General features: G+C 35.8%; 1 protein-coding gene across 2 annotated transcripts in view; it reads right to left on the reverse strand.

Annotated features, from left to right (window-relative positions):
• Positions 1–24,584, reverse strand: part of WRN (Werner syndrome, RecQ helicase-like) — a 122,245-nt gene that overhangs the window by 65,705 nt on the left and 31,956 nt on the right. For both annotated transcript variants that reach the window (XM_014537872.1, XM_014537871.1), the window contains exons 8-18: positions 24,384–24,533; positions 23,085–23,154; positions 17,878–17,992; positions 12,789–13,161; positions 11,098–11,178; positions 7,961–8,096; positions 6,134–6,209; positions 4,569–4,636; positions 3,561–3,669; positions 2,912–2,980; positions 1,480–1,562 (exon numbers count right to left, since the gene is read on the reverse strand). In XM_014537872.1, the coding sequence (XP_014393358.1) occupies positions 1,480–1,562; positions 2,912–2,980; positions 3,561–3,669; positions 4,569–4,636; positions 6,134–6,209; positions 7,961–8,096; positions 11,098–11,178; positions 12,789–13,161; positions 17,878–17,992; positions 23,085–23,154; positions 24,384–24,533 (1,330 nt within the window). The remainder of the gene's footprint in view (positions 1–1,479; positions 1,563–2,911; positions 2,981–3,560; positions 3,670–4,568; positions 4,637–6,133; positions 6,210–7,960; positions 8,097–11,097; positions 11,179–12,788; positions 13,162–17,877; positions 17,993–23,084; positions 23,155–24,383; positions 24,534–24,584) is intronic.

Below are 24,584 nucleotides of genomic sequence, written 5' to 3' on the forward strand. Positions count from 1 at the left end.
TGGCTGCCGGCTGCCATCTTGGCTGACAGTTAATTTGCATATACTCACTGATTAGCCAATGAAAAGGGTAGCGGTCGTACGCTAATTACCATGTTTCTCTTTTATTAGTGTAGATTATGCTTTGATTGGATGAATGGACGATTGGATGACCGGGCACTTAGCATATTAGGACAACCGGACACTTAGCATATTAGGCTTTTATTATATAGGATTATATAATATTAGAAAATAATATTGGTTGGTTCAACTGAATGTTTGAAATATGTGCATTTACAATAGAAGCCTTGATAGCAACTCTTGGATAGCTGAGCTTAACCATCAAAAAAGAAATAAGACAAAAAAATTTTTAAGTACAAAAAAATGGTGTCAGCTCTTGACTAATTCTATATTTAAATTTTCTAGGAAAAAAGCTCTAACTTATTATCTAATTTTTTATGTTAATTATACTCACTGGAGGCAAATAATCAAAGGTACTTTGGTTTCCAACTCTGACTACACATCAAAAACACCTGTGAAAACCTAAAAATGCCAGGGCCCGAGCCTAGGCATTTAATCAGAATTTTCACAATGGAAGGATCCTATATTTTTCAAAAGTCCGAAAGGTGATTCTCTTGAACAACAAGGGTAGAGAATCACTACACTGATTTTAGATTAAAAATATATTTTTAAAATATTATAATTTCATAGAATCTAAGACTCAATACTCATTCAACAATACATGTAAATGCCTACTATGTGCCACATACTGCACCATGGAAATATAAATAAGAATGGTTTTTTTTCCTCAAAAAGTTTAGAGTGTAGCAGAAGATAACATACATAAACTGGTAATTATAATACAGGAGCCCACGGTACTTTCTATGGCAGAAGGAATTCCAGTCTTCTATGGGATAAGACAGTAGAGACACCAAGTTGGAGAGTCAGAGATTTCCTGGAAGAGTTAATCCTATATAAAAGAGTAATATGCAAATCAACCGAATGGCGGAAGACCGGTCACTATGAGGCGCATTGACCACCAGGGGGCAGACACTCAATGCAGGAGCTGCCCCCTGGTGGTCAGAGCGCTCCCATAGGGAGAGCGCCGCTCAGCCAGAAGCTGGACTCACGGCTGGTGAGCACAGCAGCAGTGGCGGGAGCCTCTCCCACCTCCACTGCAGACAGTCAGTAAGGAGCAAGAGGTCTCAGACTAAGAGAGCCCTGGACTGCAAGAAGGATGTCTGACTGCTGGCTTAGGCCCGATCCCCAGGTCAATTGGGCCAAAGCCGGCAGGCGGTCATCCCCCCAGGGGTCCCAGATGCAAGAGAGCGCAGGCCGGGCTGAAGGACCCCATTACCCCCAGTGCACGAATCTCATGCACTGGGCCTCTAGTGTTTAAAATAGACTTTAAGAGAAGTGAAATCCAATATCCATCCATAAGTTTAACTTTAAAGGGTAACTCTATTTAATAAATACTTATAAAGATCCTATTATATCACTTACCAATATCAGCCTGAAGTTGCTGAAGCAGGTACAAGTTACCTGAACAGAATTCTGGAGTTAAGTAAACAATTCGGTATTTGCCTCTATAAAAACAAAACAAACAACAAAAAATAGTACAAGAAATATTCTACAATAAAGAAAACAATAGCCTAATAGATTACAACTTAAAACCAAAATACCTGATAAATTTTTAAATAATACATTATGCTAATTACTAAAAACTAAATATTGTGTGTATGCGTGTATATATATATTGTTCTTTGATTTCACTTCAACTCATCACCAAAAAGCTGGCAATGCCTGTCAGGGATTACTCAGTGTTAAGGTACTCTCTAAAATTAATAAACATGTCCTTGGATAAGGATTTTTCTTAAAAATTTTTAAATACCATTGGTATTTAAAAAACTGCTGATACATATAACAACATGGAAGATTCCCAAGGCATTATGAAATTCCCAAGGCTGAATGAAAGAAGTCTTACACAAGAGTTCATATTGTCTGACTCCATTTACATGAAGTTCTAGAACAAGCAAAACAAAAGTATGGTAGAAAAAAACTAGAACAGTGGTTTGCTTTAGGTCCACAGTGGTCAGCAAACTGCGGCTCAAGAGCCATATGTGGCTCTTTGGCCCCTTGAGTGTGGCTCTTCCACAAAATACCACATGTGGGCGTACACGTACAGTGCGATTGAAACTTCGAGGCCCATGCACAGAAGTCGGTATTTTGTGGAAGAGCCACACTCAAGGGGCCAAAGAGCCGCATGTGGCTCACGAGCCACAGTTTGCCAAGCCACAGTTTGCCGACCACTGCTTTAGGATGAAGGGTAAAGGATAAACTAGGAAAGAACATAAAGGAACATAAAAGAACATAAAGACAGTAATGCTATATATCTTGTTAAGAGTTTGAGTGACATATTTATATGCATTTATCAATACTTGGTAAATACATGTTTATTGTTTGTATAATAATATACAAATATTTATATTAATATATCTACACTTATTTCTCTGTGTGTCTGACAATTTTATTCTAGTAAGGAATTATGTCATAATGAGATTAGTGGGGCAAGAGATCTAGAATCTAGTCCCTGCTCAGCCATTAATTCATTGAGTGAGTGATATGGGCCAAATTACTTTGAGCCTCAGTTTCCTCATCTGTAAAATGGAGCAAAACTAGATAACTCTCCAAGTTCTCTTCCAAAATCAAAATTTTACAATCCCATGATTACAATGTTAACATTATAGTTGAGAACTAAAAATAGATTTCTTTCAGTTTAAAGGATTTTAAAATTAATAGTTCTGTAAATGCACTATAAAAAAGACAATACATTTTAAAATCATGGCTATTTTGTTCGTGTTAAATAAAAAATTTTGCGTACAAAATTTTCTCACATATCCTAGACACCTGATCAGAAATCATATAAATTACTCACAGTTTAACATCCTTTAGAACATTTTGTGATTGTGCTGATCCCAGAAAACAAGCTGAAATGTTGGACATTCTATAAGGAAAAACACACACACATAATGAAGCCACGTACATACACACTACAAATATCAACTTCATTCTTAAGTGAGAAGGAATAAAGAAGTATTATTTAAAAAATACATTCCTCTTCTTTGCAATCCTCGCTCTTTTTGTAACTTACTAATTTGATAAACAAATTCCTTCCAGGGCCATATTAGAAGGCAGTTTGTTAAGGTGGTTTTTGTTTTTTGTTTGTCAAAAAGATTGCAAACTCGAATTAAAGATGTTTAAAATTTTTTCATAACTAAAATATAGGGTTCCATGTATACACTTCATACAGAGAGAAAGAGAACAGAATTGTGAGATATGCAATTTAAACTGGCATAAAGTTTGGTTTTAAGAAACATTTATTGGGGCCACCTGGTAGCCTTGAATTACAGAGAACTTAAGAAGGTAAGTTCTTCCACTAACATGTCATTTATCACTTATAAAAATAAAGTAGCACTTATAGTAATCTGTTCCTGGGAACTAGATTTTAAAATACATGATAGATTAGAATTTTTCTTCACAGGAGAAGAAAAAGGTGATAATGTGGCAATGAAAACATTACTTACCTAAGCTGGAGCACTTGGTCTTCCATCAAAGAAATAAGAGGAGAGATGACAAGGCCAATCCCGCCTACATAAACAGGTGGATACTGGAAGCACAGACTCTTTCCATAGCCTTGAAATAAAAATAATATACTCATTGAAATAAAAATAAAGCCTTGGTACTTTGATTTCTTCTTACAATGCACCTGAATGAGATAAAGGATCACTTACTAATATGCTATCTTCGTAAGAGCTAATTCATGCATAAATTTAAGCATCTACTCTCAGTTCACTCTCTTCTATATTTCACGCCACCTGTAGTTGTCCCCATTACCCATGGGGGATATGTTCCAAGACCTCCAGGGGATGCCTGAAACCATGGATAGCACTGAACCCAATACATACAATCTCTTTTCCTGTACATACACACCTATGATAAAGTTAAATTTATAAATTAGACATAGTAAGATTTTAACAATAACTAAGAATAAAGTAGAACAGTTATAACAATCTCCTGTTATGTGAATGTAGTCTCTCTCTCAAAGTATCTTATTGTGCTGTACTCACCTTTTCATTTAAAGGCAGCATTTTACAGCTTCTCTCTAGCATGTCCACATTACCAGCATCACTACTCTTATGCTCTGAGGCCATTATTAAGTAAAATAAAGATTACTGAGACACAAGTACTTCAATACTGTGGCAGCAGATCCAATTATATAGAGACGGTTACCAAGTGACTAACGGGCAGGGGGAACAGCGTGGATACACTGGATAAAGGGACTGTGAGAGATTTCATCCCGCTAGTCAGGATGGTGAGCATTTTAATTATGAATTATTTATTTCTAGAATTTTCCATGTAATATTTTCAGACATTGGTTGACAGCAGGTAACTGAAACCACAGAAAGTAAAACCATGGGTAAAGGGGGACTACTGTTATTTGCATTCTGAAAGTTTAATGAAAGAACAGGCATTTAAAAACCTTTACGTTTTATTTTTTTAGGTATTAGGTTATTTGCTTAAGCACAACTTACCAGTTGCCATGACAACAACATTATCTCTTCTTTCTTCCAGTACAGAATGAATCACTTTCCACTGAACCCTGGAGAGTGAAAACACAAAAGGCTGTTTTGTTTTACTACCAAGAAACCCAAGAGACAAGTTCAAACCCATTTAATTTTTCCACTTCCTCTAATAGAATTTATTTTACATTTTGGGCTTCAATATAAAAATGTCTGAACCCTAGAACTTTAAATGTAAGTTACATGGATGCGTACATGTGCACTTAAGATCTGCAAATGTACATACACTTAAGGTTTGACCATTTCCTTTTATGTAAATTTCACATTAAGAGAAAAATAAATAAATATTTAACTACAGTTAGTGATTTATATGCTGAAGTACTCCGGGGGAAGTGGAACGATATTCACATTTACCTTGAGAAGCATTTTAAAAACTGGATGAATTAAGGAATGAGTAGAGAGATGATCGATGAGTATGTGATAAAGAAAGTATATTAAAATGTTGAATATACAGGTATTCATAGTAAAAAAAATTCTTTCAACTTTATTGTTCATCCTCAAACATTTTTTTAATAAAATATTGAGGGAGAAAATCAATTGGAAAAGTGATCTTCCAGTATGCCGATAACAACCTATTCTTCCTTATCTGAGTGCTAGTTACACAAGGTGCCTAAATTGTGAAAATTCATTGATCTGTACATTTATATGCACTTTTCTGTACGTAAGACAGTTAATTTTTTTTTAATTTTGAGATCAACAGGAACAATTTTTTATTTTTCCATGGATTCAATTTTAAATTCACAGAAGAGAAAAATATCCAATGTAGGTATCAACATTCTTATTAGTTTTACTCAAATTTGCTTGTTCCTCATCTCATAATAATACTTGTAAATGTGCCCCCTTCAATGTTAATACATTTAAACATGTTAAAATGATAAGATTATCATTGTTCTTCAAACAGTTGTCTTATGAATTTCTGTAACATCAGCATGCTATGGACAATCAGATGCACAAAATAGGCACATGGATAAACACTTAACGAAAAACAAGTCAGCATTATATTAAGATTCATTTACTAGTGTATTAAAACTAATTTCTACCCAGAACTCTCTAAGGTAAGAAAAGCCAATTTTCCTTAAAAATAATGTATACTAGGTAGACATGAATTTTATACAAATATTACTTCAAACTAACTTTGTAGGCACTAATAGGAAATACAGTGTCGCATATATAAACTATAGTAAAGTTGTACTACTACTGTTAAATGGATGGATTATTTGCCTTTTTTCTCTTGTGAAGAAAATAATAAATATGCAATTTAATTAACTGAGCTTACAAGCCCTATGCAGTGTGTCTCAGTTGGTGGGATCGTCTTATGCACCAAAAGCTTTCCGGGTTCAATTCCCAGAGAGAGCACACACCCAAGTTGCGTGTGGAGGGCATGCAGGAGACATGCAGGAGGAAGCTGATGGATGTTTTGCTCTCACATCGAAGTTTCTCCCTCTCCCTTCCTCTCCCTCTAAGAATCAATGACAATAATAATTAAAAATTTAAAAAAAAATTGAGATTACACTCACGGCTTAAAACTGGAATGGCCAAAGTAGGTCTTGAGGCAAATAACTTGCTTTTCATTGGGTCCTGGTATTGAATGGTCTTAAAATAAAATAAAATAGGTACTTATATTAAAACTAGAGGCCTGCACTAGTAGCTCGCTTCCGCTCGCCTCAGCTGGCGGCCCCGCCCATCGCCCCTTGTAGCTTGCTGCCCCGCCCTCGCCCTCTGCAGCTCCTAGCTCTCCACCACTAGTAGCTCACGCTCGCCCTGCCCTGCGAGCAGCGAGAACCACTGCTTGTTTGGTCGTGATGGCCACAGGCCTTTTATGTAAGAGATAGACGTTCATACGGTGAGAGGGAATAAAAGTTTTACTTCATTGGCTTCTTGTAAAGAATATAGTGATAAGTACCAAAAGGTTACTATTTTCTGTCTTTTAAATCCAACCAATTTAATCCTCTGGGCACCAGTCATGACTCCAGGTAAACACCTTAACAATTACCTAATTCTAAGGATTAGAACTTTATTGAGGTTCAGGCTTTGCCAGCACTGTAAAAAAAAATGATATTTTGGAATTTGCTATCCCTCTAAAAATCAACATTAGACCCAACCATAGCAAGTGATACACCAATCCAAATTTTATAATATAACCAACTAATAGTAACCAGAAATTAGATTACAGTCACAAATGAAATCCATTGATAAAATAAAATCTTCATCTTAGTTACCACTCCACCTAATCTTTGACCAAAATTCTCGTTGCATAGCACAAGGGAGATATGCTAACTTTACTCTCAGAGTGGCCAAGAAAGAGCAATGAAAAGAATCAAGATAACTCATCTCTAAACAAATGAGAAGTCATTATCATACTTCTCAGCTTTAACAATTCTAAATAGAACGCTAAATTGATTTGGATATCACATATATTTATTTAATTCAAGAAAGCTAGGGGGAGAACATTTTTTTTAACATCTTCATATATTTTCCACCTATAAAATGTACCTTAAATTTCCATATAACACTGATAAAATCTAGCTCTAGAGAGTGTTCTACTTCTTGAGAAGATCCATAGTTTATCATAATAGATGCTATTACTTCACTTAAATAATAGGTTTACTTAGTGGAGTCTTACTATAGTTAGTATACACAGTATAAAAATCAGTCTATTTTGCTATTTGACATTGTGCCACTTGTTTTAAGCAATAAGCGCCTGCAAAACAGATACTATGTATCTATCCCATCTATTTATATAAAACCCTAATATGCAAATCAACCAAACAGCAGAACAATGGGCTGAACGACCAGTCACTATGACAAGCACTGACCACCAGGGGACAGACGCTCAATGCAGGAGCTGCCCCCAGCCCACAGGCCCCAACTGGTGGCTGCAGTGGCGGGGCCAGCGAGCGGGCGGTGCCAGGCCAAGACAGGTGCGAGCGGGGGCCCAGATCACCCCGCCAATTGCCTCACAGATCAGCCCTGATCGTCGGCCAGGCCTAGGGACCCTACCCATGCACAAATTTCATGCACAAGGCCTCTAGTTTATAATAATGTTTAATATCAGTCATTAATTCTTTACTAATAATTTTTTAAAATTTTGAAAAATAAAATTCAGGATGAAAAGTTTCACATCACCACAGCCACCAAATGACACTTCCATTACTCTACTTTTATAAATAGTAAGATTGTGCTTTATGAAGACCAAAGCACTAAGGGATTTAATGACAAGTTTATAGGAATTAATCAACTACATGCCACAAAACCCTTGACCTCCAAAATATTTATAAACTGGGCCCTAAATTAAAGTCACTGATAGGTATCAGAGGTGAGTCATTTCATATTTCAGTGCTTACCTTCATTTTCTTCTTCCTCTTCAATAGCTTCATCCTCATCTTCATCTTCTTTACAAGGAACATTCAGATTGCTTTCCACATCCATGCATTTTGAATGAATTGGATCTACTGTGCGACTATTTAGGTTTTCTAAAGACTGGGAGTTTAAAAATAATTTTAAAAGCAAAACCATAGACAATGTCGTATCTTTTTCACCAAACACAAAAAGAGTATTATTAACAGAGCCTACAATTTTGTTCAAAGCTGGCAGATGTGCAAGCAATTACACAAAAGAACATGTGTGCTCCAATTTAAATATGGTTTCTAAGGCAAAAGGCCAAAGATGGAATACTTTCGGCATAAACAGAGGTCATTAATAGAATATAAGGAACTGTACCTAAAAGAGTTATCATAAATTTTGAATATTTATGAGTTAAAACATTTTTTCTTCATCATACGTCATCAATGTTTTCAGTTCTTAAGAGGTAGATGCAGATTTTAATATTATTTTTGTAATGAGTTTCTCTATATTTACACGTCACTCATATTCTTTTTGAGTAAGCATAAGGTTTAAACTATAAGCAAACAATAAATGTGTTTTTGATATTGTCAAAACAACAACAAAAAGATTCAAATACTTTTAGGCAAGAAATATTACAAATGTAAAATAAAGTTCTTTGTTTTTATTTTGTCTGACAATATCTGATTTCCTTTCCTAAATGAAGATTATGTAGTTAAAGACTGTTAGGATATTTCAAAATTGTTTCATTTGTAAAATTATTTACGGAGAAGTGACAGGAAGAATTATTAAACTACAGTTCTAATTTTCTCCTTTTATTAAAACTTCCATTTAATAAATTTGACTTTAAAGTTTTTTTTAAAGTATATTCATTTCAGGCCTGGAAAATAAAAATAAAAGTTCTGTTCCTGATTGTTTATTCAAGTTAACAAACATACTTGAAAAGCATTTTAAAAATAAAGTTCTCTCAAATGGGCACCAAGTTGTCATCTAAGAGGTTCCATATATAATATGCTTATAGAAGTCTATAAGTATCCTATAAATTCACTACCTAAACAGCATTCTTCAGAGAAATGGTTAATTAATAAAGGAATATGATTTGGCACTTACGTTCTATTATTACTATTAGCTAATATTTATTAAACACTTTACAAAATGCCGGGCTCTACTAAGCTCTTCAAAAGTAACACCGTAAGTAATAACTACAACTGTTAATTTAGAATCAAAAAGGCTAAGAAACCTGCTCAAAGTCACACAGCTACTAAATGAGAAGCTGGAATTAACCCACATCTAAATTCAGAATTCACATTCCTAATCACTACCCAGTACTCTGCCTCAAAACTAAAGAATAAGGAGACTAATCTCATTTCATTTTTAAAAAATATCACATCAACCTAAAAATAAAAAATAGTAAGTACACATAATTGTGAACTTCTGCACTTCATTTTCACTTAATTTGGCTGAATTCAGACTTTTCGTTCTATCATTCTTGATTCACAGACCTGACAAAAAAACTAGAGGTTGGGTGAAGGGGTAGAAAATAAAAAAATTATGCCCTACCCTAGCCGGTTTAGCTCAGTGGATAGAGCGTTGGTCTGCAGATTCAAGGGTCCCACGTATGGTTCCGGTCAAGGGCATGTACCTTGGTTGCAGGCACATCCCCGGTGGGGAGTGTGCAGGAGGCAGCTGATCGATGTTTCCTTCACATCGATGTTTCTGGCTCTCTATCCCTCTCCCTTCCTCTCTGTAAAAAATCAATAAAATATATATTCCTAGCGGCCAGTTTAGCTCAGTGAATAGAGTGTTGGCCTGTGGACTGAAGGGTTCTGGGTGCAATTTCAGTCAAGGGTGCATGTCCAGGTTCGATCCCCACTGGGGACATGTAGGAGGCAGCTGTTGAATGATGTTCCTATCTCTCTCTTGCTCTCCCTTCCTCTCTGAAAGCAATAAAGATATATTAAAAATAAATAAATAAATGATCTATAATAATAAAAGCATAATATGCAAATCAACCGAACAGCTGAACAGCAGAACGACTGTCTGGATGACCACGCTATGACATGCACTGACGCCAGGCCAGCCAAGGTGGGTGTGATGTGATTGGTCAGGGGGGGCCCGCCATCACCCCTCAATCGCCCCGCAGAGGGAGGCCCAGGCCACTGGCCGGCGGGACAATCAATCAAGGGAGAAGTGGGGACTGGGGTTGGACATGGGCAGCACCAGGCCAAGGTGGGTGCAGGCGGGGGGGGGGGTTGGGGCCGGCTGCCGGCAGCCAGAGGGAAGCCCAGGTCCTGGCAGCTGGAGGGAAGCCGGTGCTGACAGCTGGGGGAAGGAAGACCTATCCTTGCATGAATTTTGTGCATCGGGCCTCTAATAAAACAATAATTTCCTTTTGATAACAGGAGAAAACTGAACCATTTACAACATTAGAAGATTATATATAATAAATATAAAATATTCACAGTAAATAAAACCAAAGAAAGAAAAAAGAATACTGAATGTATAAATACAGAACTTCTATATAAAAGGGGATACACATGAATGACAAGAAAGAAACCTATTTCAATACTAGAGAGCTGAACCACAATCCACCCTCAAGGAAATGATTTTTAAAAAGTGACCTAAGAAGGAACACAGAAAACATATTAATATGTCTTATAGTTTGTAAAGATTAGTATTCTACTACTAAAACATTATTCATAGAACATATCCTATATAATAAAAGCCTAATATGCAAATTGACTGAATGGTAGAACTGGCAGAACAAACGGTTGCTATGACGTGCACTGACCACCAGGGGGCAGACATGCAACACAGGAGCTGCCTCTAGCCCGCAGGCCCCAGGCCAGCCAAGGCGGGTGCCAGTGACCCCTCCTCCTGCCCCCCAATCGCCCTGCCAATCACCCCACAGATAACCTCTGATCATCGGCCAGGCCTACGCACCCTACCTGTGCATGAATTTTGTGCAGCGGACCTCTAGTAAAGTATAAAGAACTATGAATTGGAAAGCAAAATCTAATGTTACATAATTGATAGCAATCTCATTGTAGTGGAACCAGTTTAGAATTAGGCAATTTTTTAGTTAATTAAATGTCCTTTGGAAAGAACTGGAAGTAATTTTCCATAATTTTAAACATACCTTAAGCATCTCCATTTCTAAATCTTCATCACTTTCAATTATATAAGATGTATCTTCTTCATTATCCTTGGAAGATAAATCCTTTAAAAAAAAAAGATTTAAAACATTAATTTCAGTTTCATTGACTTCATATCTCTCTTCTACAAAATATTCTCTTCTCTAAGATAAATTTATAATACATATTTATATGTTTCTATGATAGAGAGACAGAAGAGAAGGAGGGTGGTAGGGAGGAAGAAGGAAGAAGGAATAAACATAGAAACAAAAAAAAAAAACAAATAAAAAGAGAAAGAAATATAATTGGAAAGATAAAAAAAAAAAAGATACATTAAACTTGAAAGAAAGCCCACACTATAAATGAGAACACAAAGTGTCAAGTTCAACTATCATTAAACAATGTCAAACTGTGTTTCCCAAACTTTTTGAGCATAAGAACCTCTTTGCAAGGTTGAAAAATTCTACACAAAGTCGGGAACAATCTATGATCATAAAAATACCTTTAAGTAAATAAATATTTTACAAATAGCATCTACATATATTTGAAAAACAATGTCAGATAAGTTATTTATTTAGCTATTGCTGATATTTAGATATGAGGAAACTTTACAAAATTTTGGCAATCCCCAGAAAGCAAGTGCCTAACAGCACATGAATCTGCACAAAAGAAACCCACAGAAGAAATATGGAAGAAAAATCACCCAAAAATGTCTAATCTTTAAACTGCAGCCGAAACCGGTTTGGCTCAGTGGATAGAGCGTCGGCCTGCGGACTGAAGGGTTCCGGGTTCGATTCCAGTCAAGGGCATGTACCTGGGTTGCGGGCACATCCCCAGTAGGAGATGTGCAGGAGGCAGCTGGTCGATGTTTCTCTCTCATCGATGTTTCTAACTCTCTATCTCTCTCCCTTCCTCTCTGTAAAAAATCAATAAAATATATTTAAAAAAAATAAATAAACTGTAAGTAGGAAAAGAATGTAGAACCTTAATTAACCTGAAAATATTAAGCTTAAAAAATTTTTTTAACTCTTTCACATTTTAAATGAGGTACTTCATGGATAAATAAAAAATGCTACTAATTATTAGATAATAAAAAATGGCGATAATTAGGGTAAATAATGTCAGTCAGATCATGAAATCCTGATCATAATTCTGAATCATTAATGATACATAACCACTAAAAACAAAAACACTATTTCCTTGAATTCTAAGTTGAACATGCAGAAAACCTTAGCAAATTTCCCTTTAAAACATCATTTCAAAGTATACACATAATATGAAATTTCTCAAAAATTAAAGGGTAACACAGATGTTAGCAGAGATAGCTATTAGGTAAAAGGCAGGAGAAATGCTAAAATAGTAAATTCCAATAAATGTGTGCTGACACTATAAAATCTTTCCACTGCAAAACTGTAAGATGCTGCTTATTATACTAAGTCAGAAGTAGCAAAATATGGCTCACAAGCCAAATGCAGCTCACTTTTTGCTTTTGTTAATAAAATTTCATTGAACCAGACAAGCTCGTTTGCTTACATTTGTCAATAGCTGCTTTCACACAGAAATGGGCAGAACTGAGTAGTTACAACAGAGTCTGTGCGATCTACAAAGCCTATAATATTTACTATGTGCCCCTTCACATTAAAAAATGTGCCAACCTCTACGGGTGAATGAAAATTGTTTTATCTTTATTTAGTACCTCAGGAGATTTGCAAGTAACATCACTAAGGTTCTTTTCCTGAGCCTGCTGTTCCAAAAGTTGCAGTTCATATTCTGTAATATCTAACGACATTAGACAACCCCCTTCTGCATTCTCGTTCAATTTATTGTGTTCTAGTCCATCTTCTTGTTTCACTTCATTTCCAAGCACATTTTCTCCATCCTGTGTAATTAAATTATCAAGTGTTGTGTCCCATATCTCCTCTTGTCTCTGTTGTACCCCACCAGCTGGATCTTCAAATGACAGTAAGTTAAAATTAATGCTGGACCTAGGTTCGGTCTCAGGAGAACCAAGTATCACCTTCCTCAGCGAATGCAGATTTTCTGAAATATCCTTCAATAGTATAGAAACCCTAAAAAAAATGTTAAGAAAGGTTAATTCAGCTTTAATTGCATAAACTATAAGGACAAGTTTTAATGCTTTTGGACAAATAGCTTTCTAAACTGACCTTTACTTCAAGGACACACTGTTTTGTTTTGTTTTTATTTTTCAATTACACGTTGATTATTGGATTAAAGTTGCTCTTCATTCCCTAATGCCCACTATAGACTTATAGCTGGTAGGCTACTCTCTAACCAGCAATGCACCTCTGCAATCAACAGGTGACTTGTATGTTTATTAAGTGCAGCAGCGTTTGGTCCCAAACTAACTGTTTATACCAGTCATACTTTTTATCACAATTAATTTAATTAAGTGTAAATGACAACAATGATACATAACCACTAAAAACAAAAACACTATTTCCTTGAATTCTAAGTTGAACATGCAGAAAAACTTAGCAAATTCCCTTTAAAAATAAGTTCTCTTTGATTAGCTGTAGTTCAAATAACCATAAAAATTTGGAGGACAAATCTTAGGAATCTACATATTCAGATTGCTTCAAGGGTCTTGAGTTTTCACTCCATTTTAAAGAAACTGAAACTGGAAATTATAGATGATACACATGGGTATGTTTAAACAGGAAACACTCTGCAAAACTCCACACATCAGGCCTATACTTAATGAAAAAGCCACGATGTATAACAGAAAATTAGAAACACATACACGTTGATACGTTAAGTTAAAAGAAAATGTTTATGATCCCAGGTTTTACCTTATTTTTTTCAATTTACTGATCAAACTAGTCCCAACTTTGTTATAATTCAAAAATGATGATGTTTTGTATCTTCAAAAATCTCAAAACTAGACACAAATTCTTTGGAATAGAAAAAAAACTTCCCTTCAGTGGGCAAATATAAGAAGTGAAAAAATATGAAGATGTATAGAATAAATATGAAGTGAATTTCTTAACTCCTTAAATATAGTTGCTAATATAGCATTTTAACTAAGTGACTTTAAATGGCTATATTATAAACAAACCTGGTTAACTAAACACGAAAACCACTGCTAGAGTATAACATGAGACACACTATCTTACATATTGGTTATAGGGCTTATTAAAGCAATTTTTAGTTAATAAAAATAGAAATTAAAGGGAGAAAAGGGATTCTGTTGAGCAAAGATGTTATACAATTTAATGCTTTTGTTTAGCTCTTCTAATTTTTCTGAATTATAATCAATACTTAATAAAATATGACATGACTTTTAATTTTATTAAATTTATTGGGGTAACACTAAGTTTCAAGTGTACAATTCTATATACATCCTCTGTATGTTGCACTGTGTATTCACCACTCAAAGTCAAGTCTCCTTCTATCATCATATATTTAACCCCGTTTATCCTCCCCTACTACCCCCATCCCCATTCCCCTCTGGTAACCACCATACTGTTGTCTGTGCCTATGAGTTTTTCTTTGTTCATTTGTTGTTTTCTGTTTATACCACACATACAAGTGAAATCATATTGTCAAAGTGACAATAATCAAAACAGCATGGTATTGGCAGAAAAGCGGACACACAGACCAAAGGAACAAAATTGGTAGCCCAGAAATGAACCCACATATATACTGGCAAATAATTTTCGACAAAGGAGTAAAAAACATACAATGAAAAGAAAGAAAGCCTCTTCAATAAATGGTGCTGGGAAAATAGAAAAATCACACGCAAAAAAATGAAACTAAACTTCTATTTGTCACCATACACAAAAATTAACTCAAAATAGATCAAAGACATAAATATAAACAATTAAATACATAGAAACCATAGAGACTAAACATATGGGCCTTGGTCTTAAGAGAGGATTTTATGAATTTGACCCCAAAGATAAGGAGAGTAAAAGCAAAAATGAATTAATAGGACTATATCAAACTAAAAAGCTTCTGTACAGTAAAAGAAACCATCAATAAAACAAAAATGCACTCAACCAAATGAAAGAAGGTATCTGCAAATAATACCTCGGATAAGGGGCTAGCATCCAACATATATAAAGAACTCATACAACTCAACAATAAATAACAAATAATCCAATTTAAATATGGGTAGAGGACCTGAACAAACACTTCTCCCAAGACTTACAAATGGCCAATGATATATGAAAATGTTCAAATTCAACTATTATATGGAAAAGGCAAATTAAAACCATAAGAGATACCACCTCACACATGTCAGAATGGCTATTATAAAAAAGACAAGAAATAACAAATGCTGGAGAAGTTGTGGAGTAAAAGGAACCCTCATACACTGTTGGTGGAAATGTAAATTGGTAAAGCCACCACAGAAAACTGTATGGAGGATCCTCAAAAAATTAATAGAGCTGGGTATCTACCAAAAAAAGTTTGAAAACATTTATTCATAAAGATATATGGGCCCCTATATTCATTGCAGCATTAATCACAGTGGCCAAGACATGGAAATAACCTAAATGTCCTTCCATGGATGACTGGATAAAGAAGATGTGGTACCTATATACAATGGAATACTACTCAGCCATAAGAAAAGATGAAATACTACCATTTGCAACAACATGGATAGATCTAGAGAATGTCGTACTAAGTAAAATAAGTCAGACTGTCATGACTTTTAAAGTTTCATATTGATGATTCAAATAAAGATTTGGTCATTCATGGGAATAAACTATCAAAAGTTCTGAGTTATTTCATGAGTTATTTCCATACTGAAAGCACCATTTTAACCACACTCCAAAGTTGGGCTCAAGCTTAAGTTGCCAAAGTCAACATCAAAAAATCAAAAACAAAATTAAATTCAAACCTAAAAACTCACTAATTCTAACACTCTAAAACTCTTCAAATCTTATAAAGAACATTTATCATTAATACATAGATATACACATATAAGACCTGTATGTAAAACATTAGTAGGAACAGATATGCGCCCCAGTTTAATTGTTAAATGCATGGGGAATGCGACATATAAACATAGCAACAATGACACACAGATTGACAAGCCTGTAAGGGCTCATTTATCCTGTTAACGTCAGAGAATAACACATTTCATGTAGGATAATTATTTACTCTAAACACATCAAAAGTTGCACTGCCTTCTTCAATAATGCATAGGATTATTGCATTATTCCTTCTTTCTTAGGAGTATTATTATGTATTTTAGTAGCCTACAGACAATCTCAGCACCCAGCAGAATGTCAAGTACATAAAGGCAATACCACAAATACATACTGAATTTAAATCAATGACTAAGTAGTACTGTACAATCCAATACTTTCCCAGGTCCACTGCAGCATAAAGCTGTTCCCTTGTTAACAAACCTCAAACTGCTCTATTTTAAGAGTCCTTAAATTTTTATAGTTTTGTCCTCCACTTCGGAGCTAATTAGCTATAACTTGCAGCTGTTGTCATGTACATATCACCATACCAGGTCTTTAACTGGATATCCAAGCTTGTCAAAATGTATCTATCGACAGAAAGCAAATATGCTCTGACTGTGGCCTCATGTACAGTACTCCACTGGAAATACAGTTAAGTGAGCTTGAATTCATGTTTATGGCATGTATTTTGGCTGTTCAAGGCCCTTTTTCGTTCCCTTCTGGTTCTGAGGTATAATTTAGATAAATGAGGCATTACTGTAGACTTATTACAAAGAACCCGAAATCAGAGATTTATCTAGTTCTTGTTTTGACAATAAAACTTTATAAGATGTATCTTTACTAAAAATGAACCTAGTATTTTCCATTCTCAAGTTTTAAGGGAACCTATATATCTTTGGCATTACAAAACAAAGCATTCATAGATATTTTAATTGCTGGAAAAAAATCAGAAATGTACATAAACATCATGGAGGGGAAAAATGAGATGTATATCTTTCCCAAAGTCTCAAAGTTACATAAAAACTACTAAAAAAAATTGCTAAGAGGAAAAATGACTTTGAAAAAGAGCTGAATTTCTATATCATATTTGAAATCTCTCTATCAAAATATCACAAATCTCATCCAGCAGAGAATACATTAACATTCATTTGTCAGTCAGAATTCTATTTTAACTAACTGCTTCATATTTCTACAAAGTATTTCTGCCTCAAAATTATATTGCCACATTGTAAATCATTCACTGTTCCAGAGCAATCCTGCTTTTAGAGATTTAACAAGGAAGCCATTCAGCAATTAAGACTAGGTCAAGGCCTGGTTCCAAAAGGAGTTAGCTACCCAGCACCAATCAGTCCTATGTCCTATGTCTATTAATCCAAATATTTCAAATTATCTCTTTCATTAGCTATAAAGTGATCTTTTAAATCTGAATGTCTCTTACTCTAATAGTCTATTGATTGGGTAGAATTCTTACATAATAATGAGATAATAACCAGAATAATGAAGCTAGTAGGTATATGAGTTGCTTTTATTTATAGATTTCAAGTGAGCAAACTGTAATGAAATGAAAGATGCCCCAAAACACAAAGACAACTTTGGATAATAAATATTTTCCTTCAGATGGACTTATTCATTTTATTTTGCTTTGCTTCCTAAGATATCCTACAAAGCAGACAGAAAAACCCTTAACTTTTTGATGCATAATTTAAAACTGGAAAGATAGTTCTCAAATTTATACAGTGATCTGTGTGCCTGTATTTGAGCAAACTTATATAAGTCTACCTTAATGAATAGTAATTCTTTATATGCAATAAGAACTAACAGAATTGATTTTAAAAAATGATATTTAACCTCTGTGGATTTTCCAATTTCCTAAAAGTGTCAGGAAGATGCTTAGCCAGATCCATCATCTCCTCAGAGATTGAAGTCAATTGTTTCTTCACATCACTAGGTAGTATTTCTTCCTCTGGAAAAAAGAGTCAATATCAATTTGCAAGCCACAAAGCAGATATATTTATTTAGTCATTTATTTAAACAGTATTAGGGCTTACATTTTCATTTTCTTTCTTTAAATAAATGGCAACAAAAGACCTCCTTATCCTGTCTCTAAATCACTTTACTTCCCTTTCAAATTTTACTATTTAAATTCTAGAATAAATTCAATATGATCTGCATTCATACATATTACAACACAGTGATTATCAACCAGGGCAGAAAGGAAAGACAGAAATGAGAATCTGAACCCATCTGCACTATTTTAAAATCAGAAATTAATATAATACCATACGGGCTGCTTATTAAATATAGTTTGGTAAAACAAAGCCTTACCCAACAGCCATTCCTTACTGCCCTCATCAGTCATCAACAAAATAAAATGCAAGCTTTTCTAACCACTGATCATCTTCCAAACATTCAACTTCATTCTGTCTGGCACATATTCTCCATTTACACCACAAAATCTGCTCTCATTTCCCAAACTATTCCCCAGCTTAGAATTTCTTACTCTTCATTACCAATGCTCTTGTCCTTCAAAAAGTCCAGCACTTCGGAGGCATTTAACATCGTTATTACTAATTGCTGAAATTATCTTATGATCTCAAAATCACAGCCTCTCATTCACGGAAGATTTTCAGCACCTGGCTCACTGTCTTTCCCTTCACTGCTGCTCCTGTGATAATTCCTAGTGATTTCAACATTCACAGAAATGCTCCACCTAAAAGTGTAGCATTTTCAGTTCCCTAATCCCTCCATTTCCAACTATCTTTTCCTCAACTGACCTCAGCCACCCATTCCCACAGTCATCTATAATAATAAAAGCGTAATATGCTAATTAGACCGGACATCCTTCCAGACGACCTTCCAGACTAAGCAGGGGCTGCGAGGGAAGCCCAGGTCCCGGGTGCCAGAGGGAAGCCGGTGCCCGCGGAAGGGGGAAGGAAAGCCTACCCTTGCACGAATTTCATGCATTGTACCTCTAGTGACCTTATAACTTCCAATGAAGTCACCACTTCCAAACTTTAATTGTAAGCATTCCAACCTCTGAAGACCAACATGCTCTCTTTCTTTCAAAGATGCTTTCCCCATACAACAGTTCTCTCACAGTTTCAGAACCAAATCCATTGACTCTACCTTTTCCTTACCCATTATCCTTCCCACTGCCACTCTTCACCATGTCTTACTTTCCTTGCTTACCCACATTAATCATTCACTTGTATGGACTCAGCTCTTTTGCTCCTTCATCCCTCCATTGGTACTTACCTGAATCAACCCCCTACTCTACTGAAACCCAGCTTTTTTACCTACTTGATGCCTGGACCCAAGTAGTTGAATATAGATGAAAATAAAACACAACTATGATGACTCACAAATAAAACAAACTATGATGATTCACCTCACTTGGTTTTAAATTCATGACACAGACCTCCCACTTTCAGTAATGATTGCTAATCATCCTACATTTCCCACTTCCCACTCTCAAGATGACTATTTCATACTTCTTTTTTTCTTCCAGCCTCCAATATCAGCTTGTCCCTCCTTTCACTCAGGGAACAACTCACCTCTTATTTCACTAAGAAAATAGAAACAAGAAGAGAACTATCTCATCTTCCCGCCCCCAATCTGCCAGTTAGTCTGTATAGAATCACTACTCCCATCTACAGCAAAATTTCTTGAAAGAGTCCTCCATACCCACTGTCTGACATTTTCTCCTCCCATTTTCTCCTAAACTGACTCCAAGTGACTTTCACCTCCACCAGCACAGCTGCTTTTGGAAAGGTCGCCAATGGCCTCCCACTGTCAAATCTAATACTTAATTCTAGTTCCTCATCTCACTCAAACTCTCCAAGGTATTTCAAACAGCTGGTAACTTCCTCCTACTTAAACCGTTTTTCTTCACTTGGCGTCTGAACACACCTCCTACACTTGCTCCATTATTACCAGTCCTCTCAGTCCTCTTTGCTGCATTCTCTTCCTCCTGGATAGAGTCCTCTTTGCTGCCCTTGCTGTCAATACCTGAGCCTCTTCTGTTCTTTACTCCACTCACTCCCTATTTTATCTCACCCAGTTTCACTGTTTATCTACCATCTGTATGATTCCCAAGGTTACATCTCCAAAGTCAACCTTTCCCCTAACTATGGAATCACATTTCCAACTATGATATCTTCTTAGACATCAAAAAGCATTAAAATTTAGCCTGTCCAAAATGTAAATCTAGATTTTTTTTCTCACCAAAACGTGCTCCTCCCCATAATCTTTCAACTAACTGATCCTTCCCTTCCATTCACTCAGTTAATCCAACCAAAATATCTTGATTGTTCTCCTGGTCTAGACATCTCACCCCTTATGCAGAATTCATTAGCAAATCCTTCACAATATAAACCTTCAAAATATATACGGAATCTACCACTTCTCATCTCTATTGCTAACAGCCTAATCCATACAATTACTGTCTCTTGCCTAGACTATTACAATAGCCTCCTGACTGACTTCCCTGCCTAAACACTTGCCCTCTTATAGCAGCCAGAAAAAAATCCTTTTAAAATAAAATTTTAATCATGTCATTCTCCTGCTCCAAATCCTGTAAGGGTGTTCCCATCACTTATCACTGTATTTATTTTAATTAATAAAATATGAAGTCAGATTCATAGCCTATAAGGCCCTAAATGATCTATCTGGCTCAAGCTACTTTTCTAGCTTCATTTCCTGCTACTCTCACCCTTACTCATTTCACTTCAGTTATACTCACTATTCCTCACACAAGGCAAGCTATCACCCTGAGAGGCTTTGCTCTTTCTTCCCTCTATGCCTGCTATCTCCTACCCTCAAATATCCATGTGGCTCCTTCCCTCCCACTTCCGTCAAATGAAGTGAAGGCACTTGGTCTGTTTCCTTCAGTGAATTTCCCCTGCAACCGAAACAGTGCCTGAGCCATAATAAACATCCAACAAATATGTTACAGAAACAAATATTCCCTTTCCAAACCAAGCTTCTAAAAAAAAGTTGTTTACACCTGTTTCTCACATTCCTTAGATCTAACTTAGTCCTCTGTTCATGTTAATATGATTTCCACACACACCATTCCACTACTTCACTAAGGTTATCGCACCTTCATGTACCAAAGCCCGTGGACCCTTTTCTGTCTTAAGGGCAAATGCCCTATAGGACCACTTTCTCATTGAAATATTCTTTTGTCACCCAGTACACCAAAGCTGCTGTAGTAAAAGGTTACAAAAAATTGCCATGTTGCCAAATCTAATTATTAAGTCCCCAGTTTCTCAAACTTTCAGCAGAATTTAAAACAGTTGATAACATCCTCCTACTTAAAACATGTTCTGCACTTCGCCTTCTGCACACCGCACCTCCTAATTTCCTTCTATTCTTATGGCTACTCCTCTCTTGTCCCCTCCTCCATGCGAATATTAAATACTAAGAGTTCCTCAAAGAGGAAGGGAGAGAGATAGAGATAGAAACATCAATGATGAAAATCATTGGTTGGCTGCCTCCTGCATGCCCCCTACTTGAGGGAATCAAGCCCGCAATCTGGGCATGTGCCCTTGGCCAGAATCAAACCTGGGACCCTTTAGTCCGCAGGTCGATGCTCTATCTACTGAGCCAAACTGGCTAGGGCTTAGACCAGTGATGGCGAACCTTTTGAGCTCGGAGTGTCAGCATTTTGAAAAACCCTAACTTAACTCTGGTGCCGTGTCACATATAGAAATTTTTTGATATTTGCAACCATAGTAAAACAAAGATTTATATTTTTGATATTTATTTTATATATTTAAATGCCATTTAACAAAAAAAAATCAACCAAAAAAATGAGTTCACGTGTCACCTCTGACACGCGTGTCATAGGTTCGCCATCACTGGCTTAGACCCAATTCTTTATCTCCAACTCCCAATTCTTAATTTTTAACTCAAACTGTCTTCCAAGTTATAGGCTGCATATCTAAGTGTCTATTGGCTACCTCCACTTTGCTATCACACAGGCTTCCTTCATTTAATATACATAATATCAACTGTATGACACCGCATCCCCAAATATTGCTCCAACTCTTCAATGCTCTTCATCCCTGTTGCTCATGCCAACAACACAGGAGTGATACTTGACAGACACATGGCTCTCATCTTCAACATCAAATTCTGTTGAGTCTACTGCTCTATTGAATCTACTCTGAATAAATCCAAGCAACCAAGTCAGGTCACCATCACCTCTCACTTGGATTACTGGCACAGCCTCCTACTAGGTCTTCTTCCCACTGGGACCCCTGCCTCCTACAATCCATTTTCTGCTCTACAGCCCAAGTTATTATTTAATGTAATTCATGTCACTCTGTGGTTTAAAACCCTCCATAACTCTTAGGAGGAAATGTAAACTCCTTAACATGACTTATGTGCTTTTCTTTTTCTGCCTCTGCTTCATTCCTTACCCTGTCATATTCAATAGCTCATCACACTGCACTACTTTCAATTGCCCATAGATACCAGGATTTCTCTTTACCTCTGAAACTTTGCACCTGTTACCTCCTGTGCCTGTAACACTTTTCCTCTGCTTTTCAGCTAGCTAACTCGTGCTCATAGGTCTTGCCTTAAATATCACTTTATCCAGAAATATTCTCTAGTACCTCCAAATATGCACGGGATGCCTCTCCCATGTGCTAACCACAGCACCTTGTTTTCCCACATCAAAGGACTCATCTACCCACACTGCAATTACCTTTTTTATTCATCTTTATCTCCCACAAAACGAGAGGTTATCCTCTCAGGAAACAGATTCACACTCCTGTATCCCCACATAGTGAAGCCACAAAACCCCAACTACAGAAGCCTAATAAGCAGCAATGCTACGGAGAGAAAGCAGAAAGTCCTGCTTTGCCACAGTAACATGCCAGAAACCCTAAGCCTTGGCCAAATAGTTGTTAAACTAATGTCAAAACTGCTCAGTATTCAAGAAGTTGTAACAATACGAAATACTTTGCACAGGTGTGAATATTGTCTTTTTTGAGCTAAACCTCACAAAAGAGCAAAGTCAAATTTTTTATTTTTAGATCATAACATACCTTTATTTATGGAAAACAATTGCACAGCATCACCCAAAATTTGTAATTTTTGATAAATGATGAAACCAGCCTATGGGAAAACAGAAAAATGAAAAGAGCATACTAACGATCCCCAAAATTATGACCCATCTTTACAAAAATCCAAAACAATGATTCCCAAAGCACCCAAAAACCTAAATTCAACCCATTATGTTATGCAGAGATATAAATGTCTTCATTTATTCACCACAACAATTATGAGAATGGAGAAAGTAAGCAGCCTATGATTTAAAATAAATGTTTAAGTTCTCATGTTTCAACATCTAATATCACAAGCAGGTATCCAACCAAATAACTCAGGAATGGAATTTAATAAAATACACTCAAGAGAAGTATGTTTTGACTACAGATACCCATTATGCCTATTTCATTAAATCAGCTGAGAGTGTTAATAGGCGTATAAAACAATCCTCCTTCTGGCTACTGTTGATACAATCAAGTCATACTGATTTTCCATAAGTAAAAATGCTACAGAATTTGAGCTAGTTCTCAACAAGTTTTATGATTTTTTTTAACAGAACATAAAGGACAATTACCAACCTATTTTCCAACAAAACTGACTTTTTTTGTTTATAAATAGAAGGAGTTTCTATTCCTAAAAAATAGACACACACACCCCCCAAAAAAGGGGGAAAAACGATATTCATGTACAAGTGGAAGTATAAATTAGGGAAAAAGAAATTCACTGGAACATAAAATATGCTGCTTGAAAAAAAAATACTGATAGTGCTATATATAAAGATAAGCCCAGATTTCACTACGTACAAATATATAAATATGAAAATGCATCTGACTAACAGCAGTAAAAACTAAATCTGGAGGCAATTTTTCTAAATTTTACCACGTTTTAAATATAAATATATGAAATAAGGCCAGCTTCCATATAGAAACTGTCTTGTAATTATTTTTATTCTGAAGATGCTTATAAATCAAACATATCATCAATACCATTTGTGCGTACTCAGTCTCAGCTTATTCGCCTTTCATGTTTTCAGAGAACTCACATTTTTTACATACAGATTGGACATTATTTTGGCTTCATGACAATAAAAATAACTAGCATTGAACAATCTGCTGATTGGTACTTGTTAATTAATATTGAGACTTAACAGCTTCACTAAATGCTTTCCTAACATTTTTAATGCCAAACTGATTTGAAATATCTTAGTTGGGTTTGTGCCACTACCACAACAAATTTTTTAAAGTAAATTATGTTAGATTTAAAATATACATCATAGTCTAAAAATCTTTGGTACGTACATAAGCATCAGTAGCTGCATACAGTTTCTGGACCTCAGTGAGAGGATAATTTTTCCAATTGCTACAGCGGATAGACTTGTCTTTAAGAAGCTGTTTACCGAAGAGGTGTTTAACCAAACCATTGAGGCTCCAGGTCTCTGTACTTCTTAGCTAGAAATAATGAACAACCAACATAGCAAAAATTACTCCCTTCTATTTTCA

Source organism: Myotis brandtii, unplaced genomic scaffold (assembly GCF_000412655.1).
Source record: "Myotis brandtii unplaced genomic scaffold, ASM41265v1 scaffold185, whole genome shotgun sequence".
Lineage (NCBI taxonomy): Eukaryota > Metazoa > Chordata > Mammalia > Chiroptera > Vespertilionidae > Myotis > Myotis brandtii.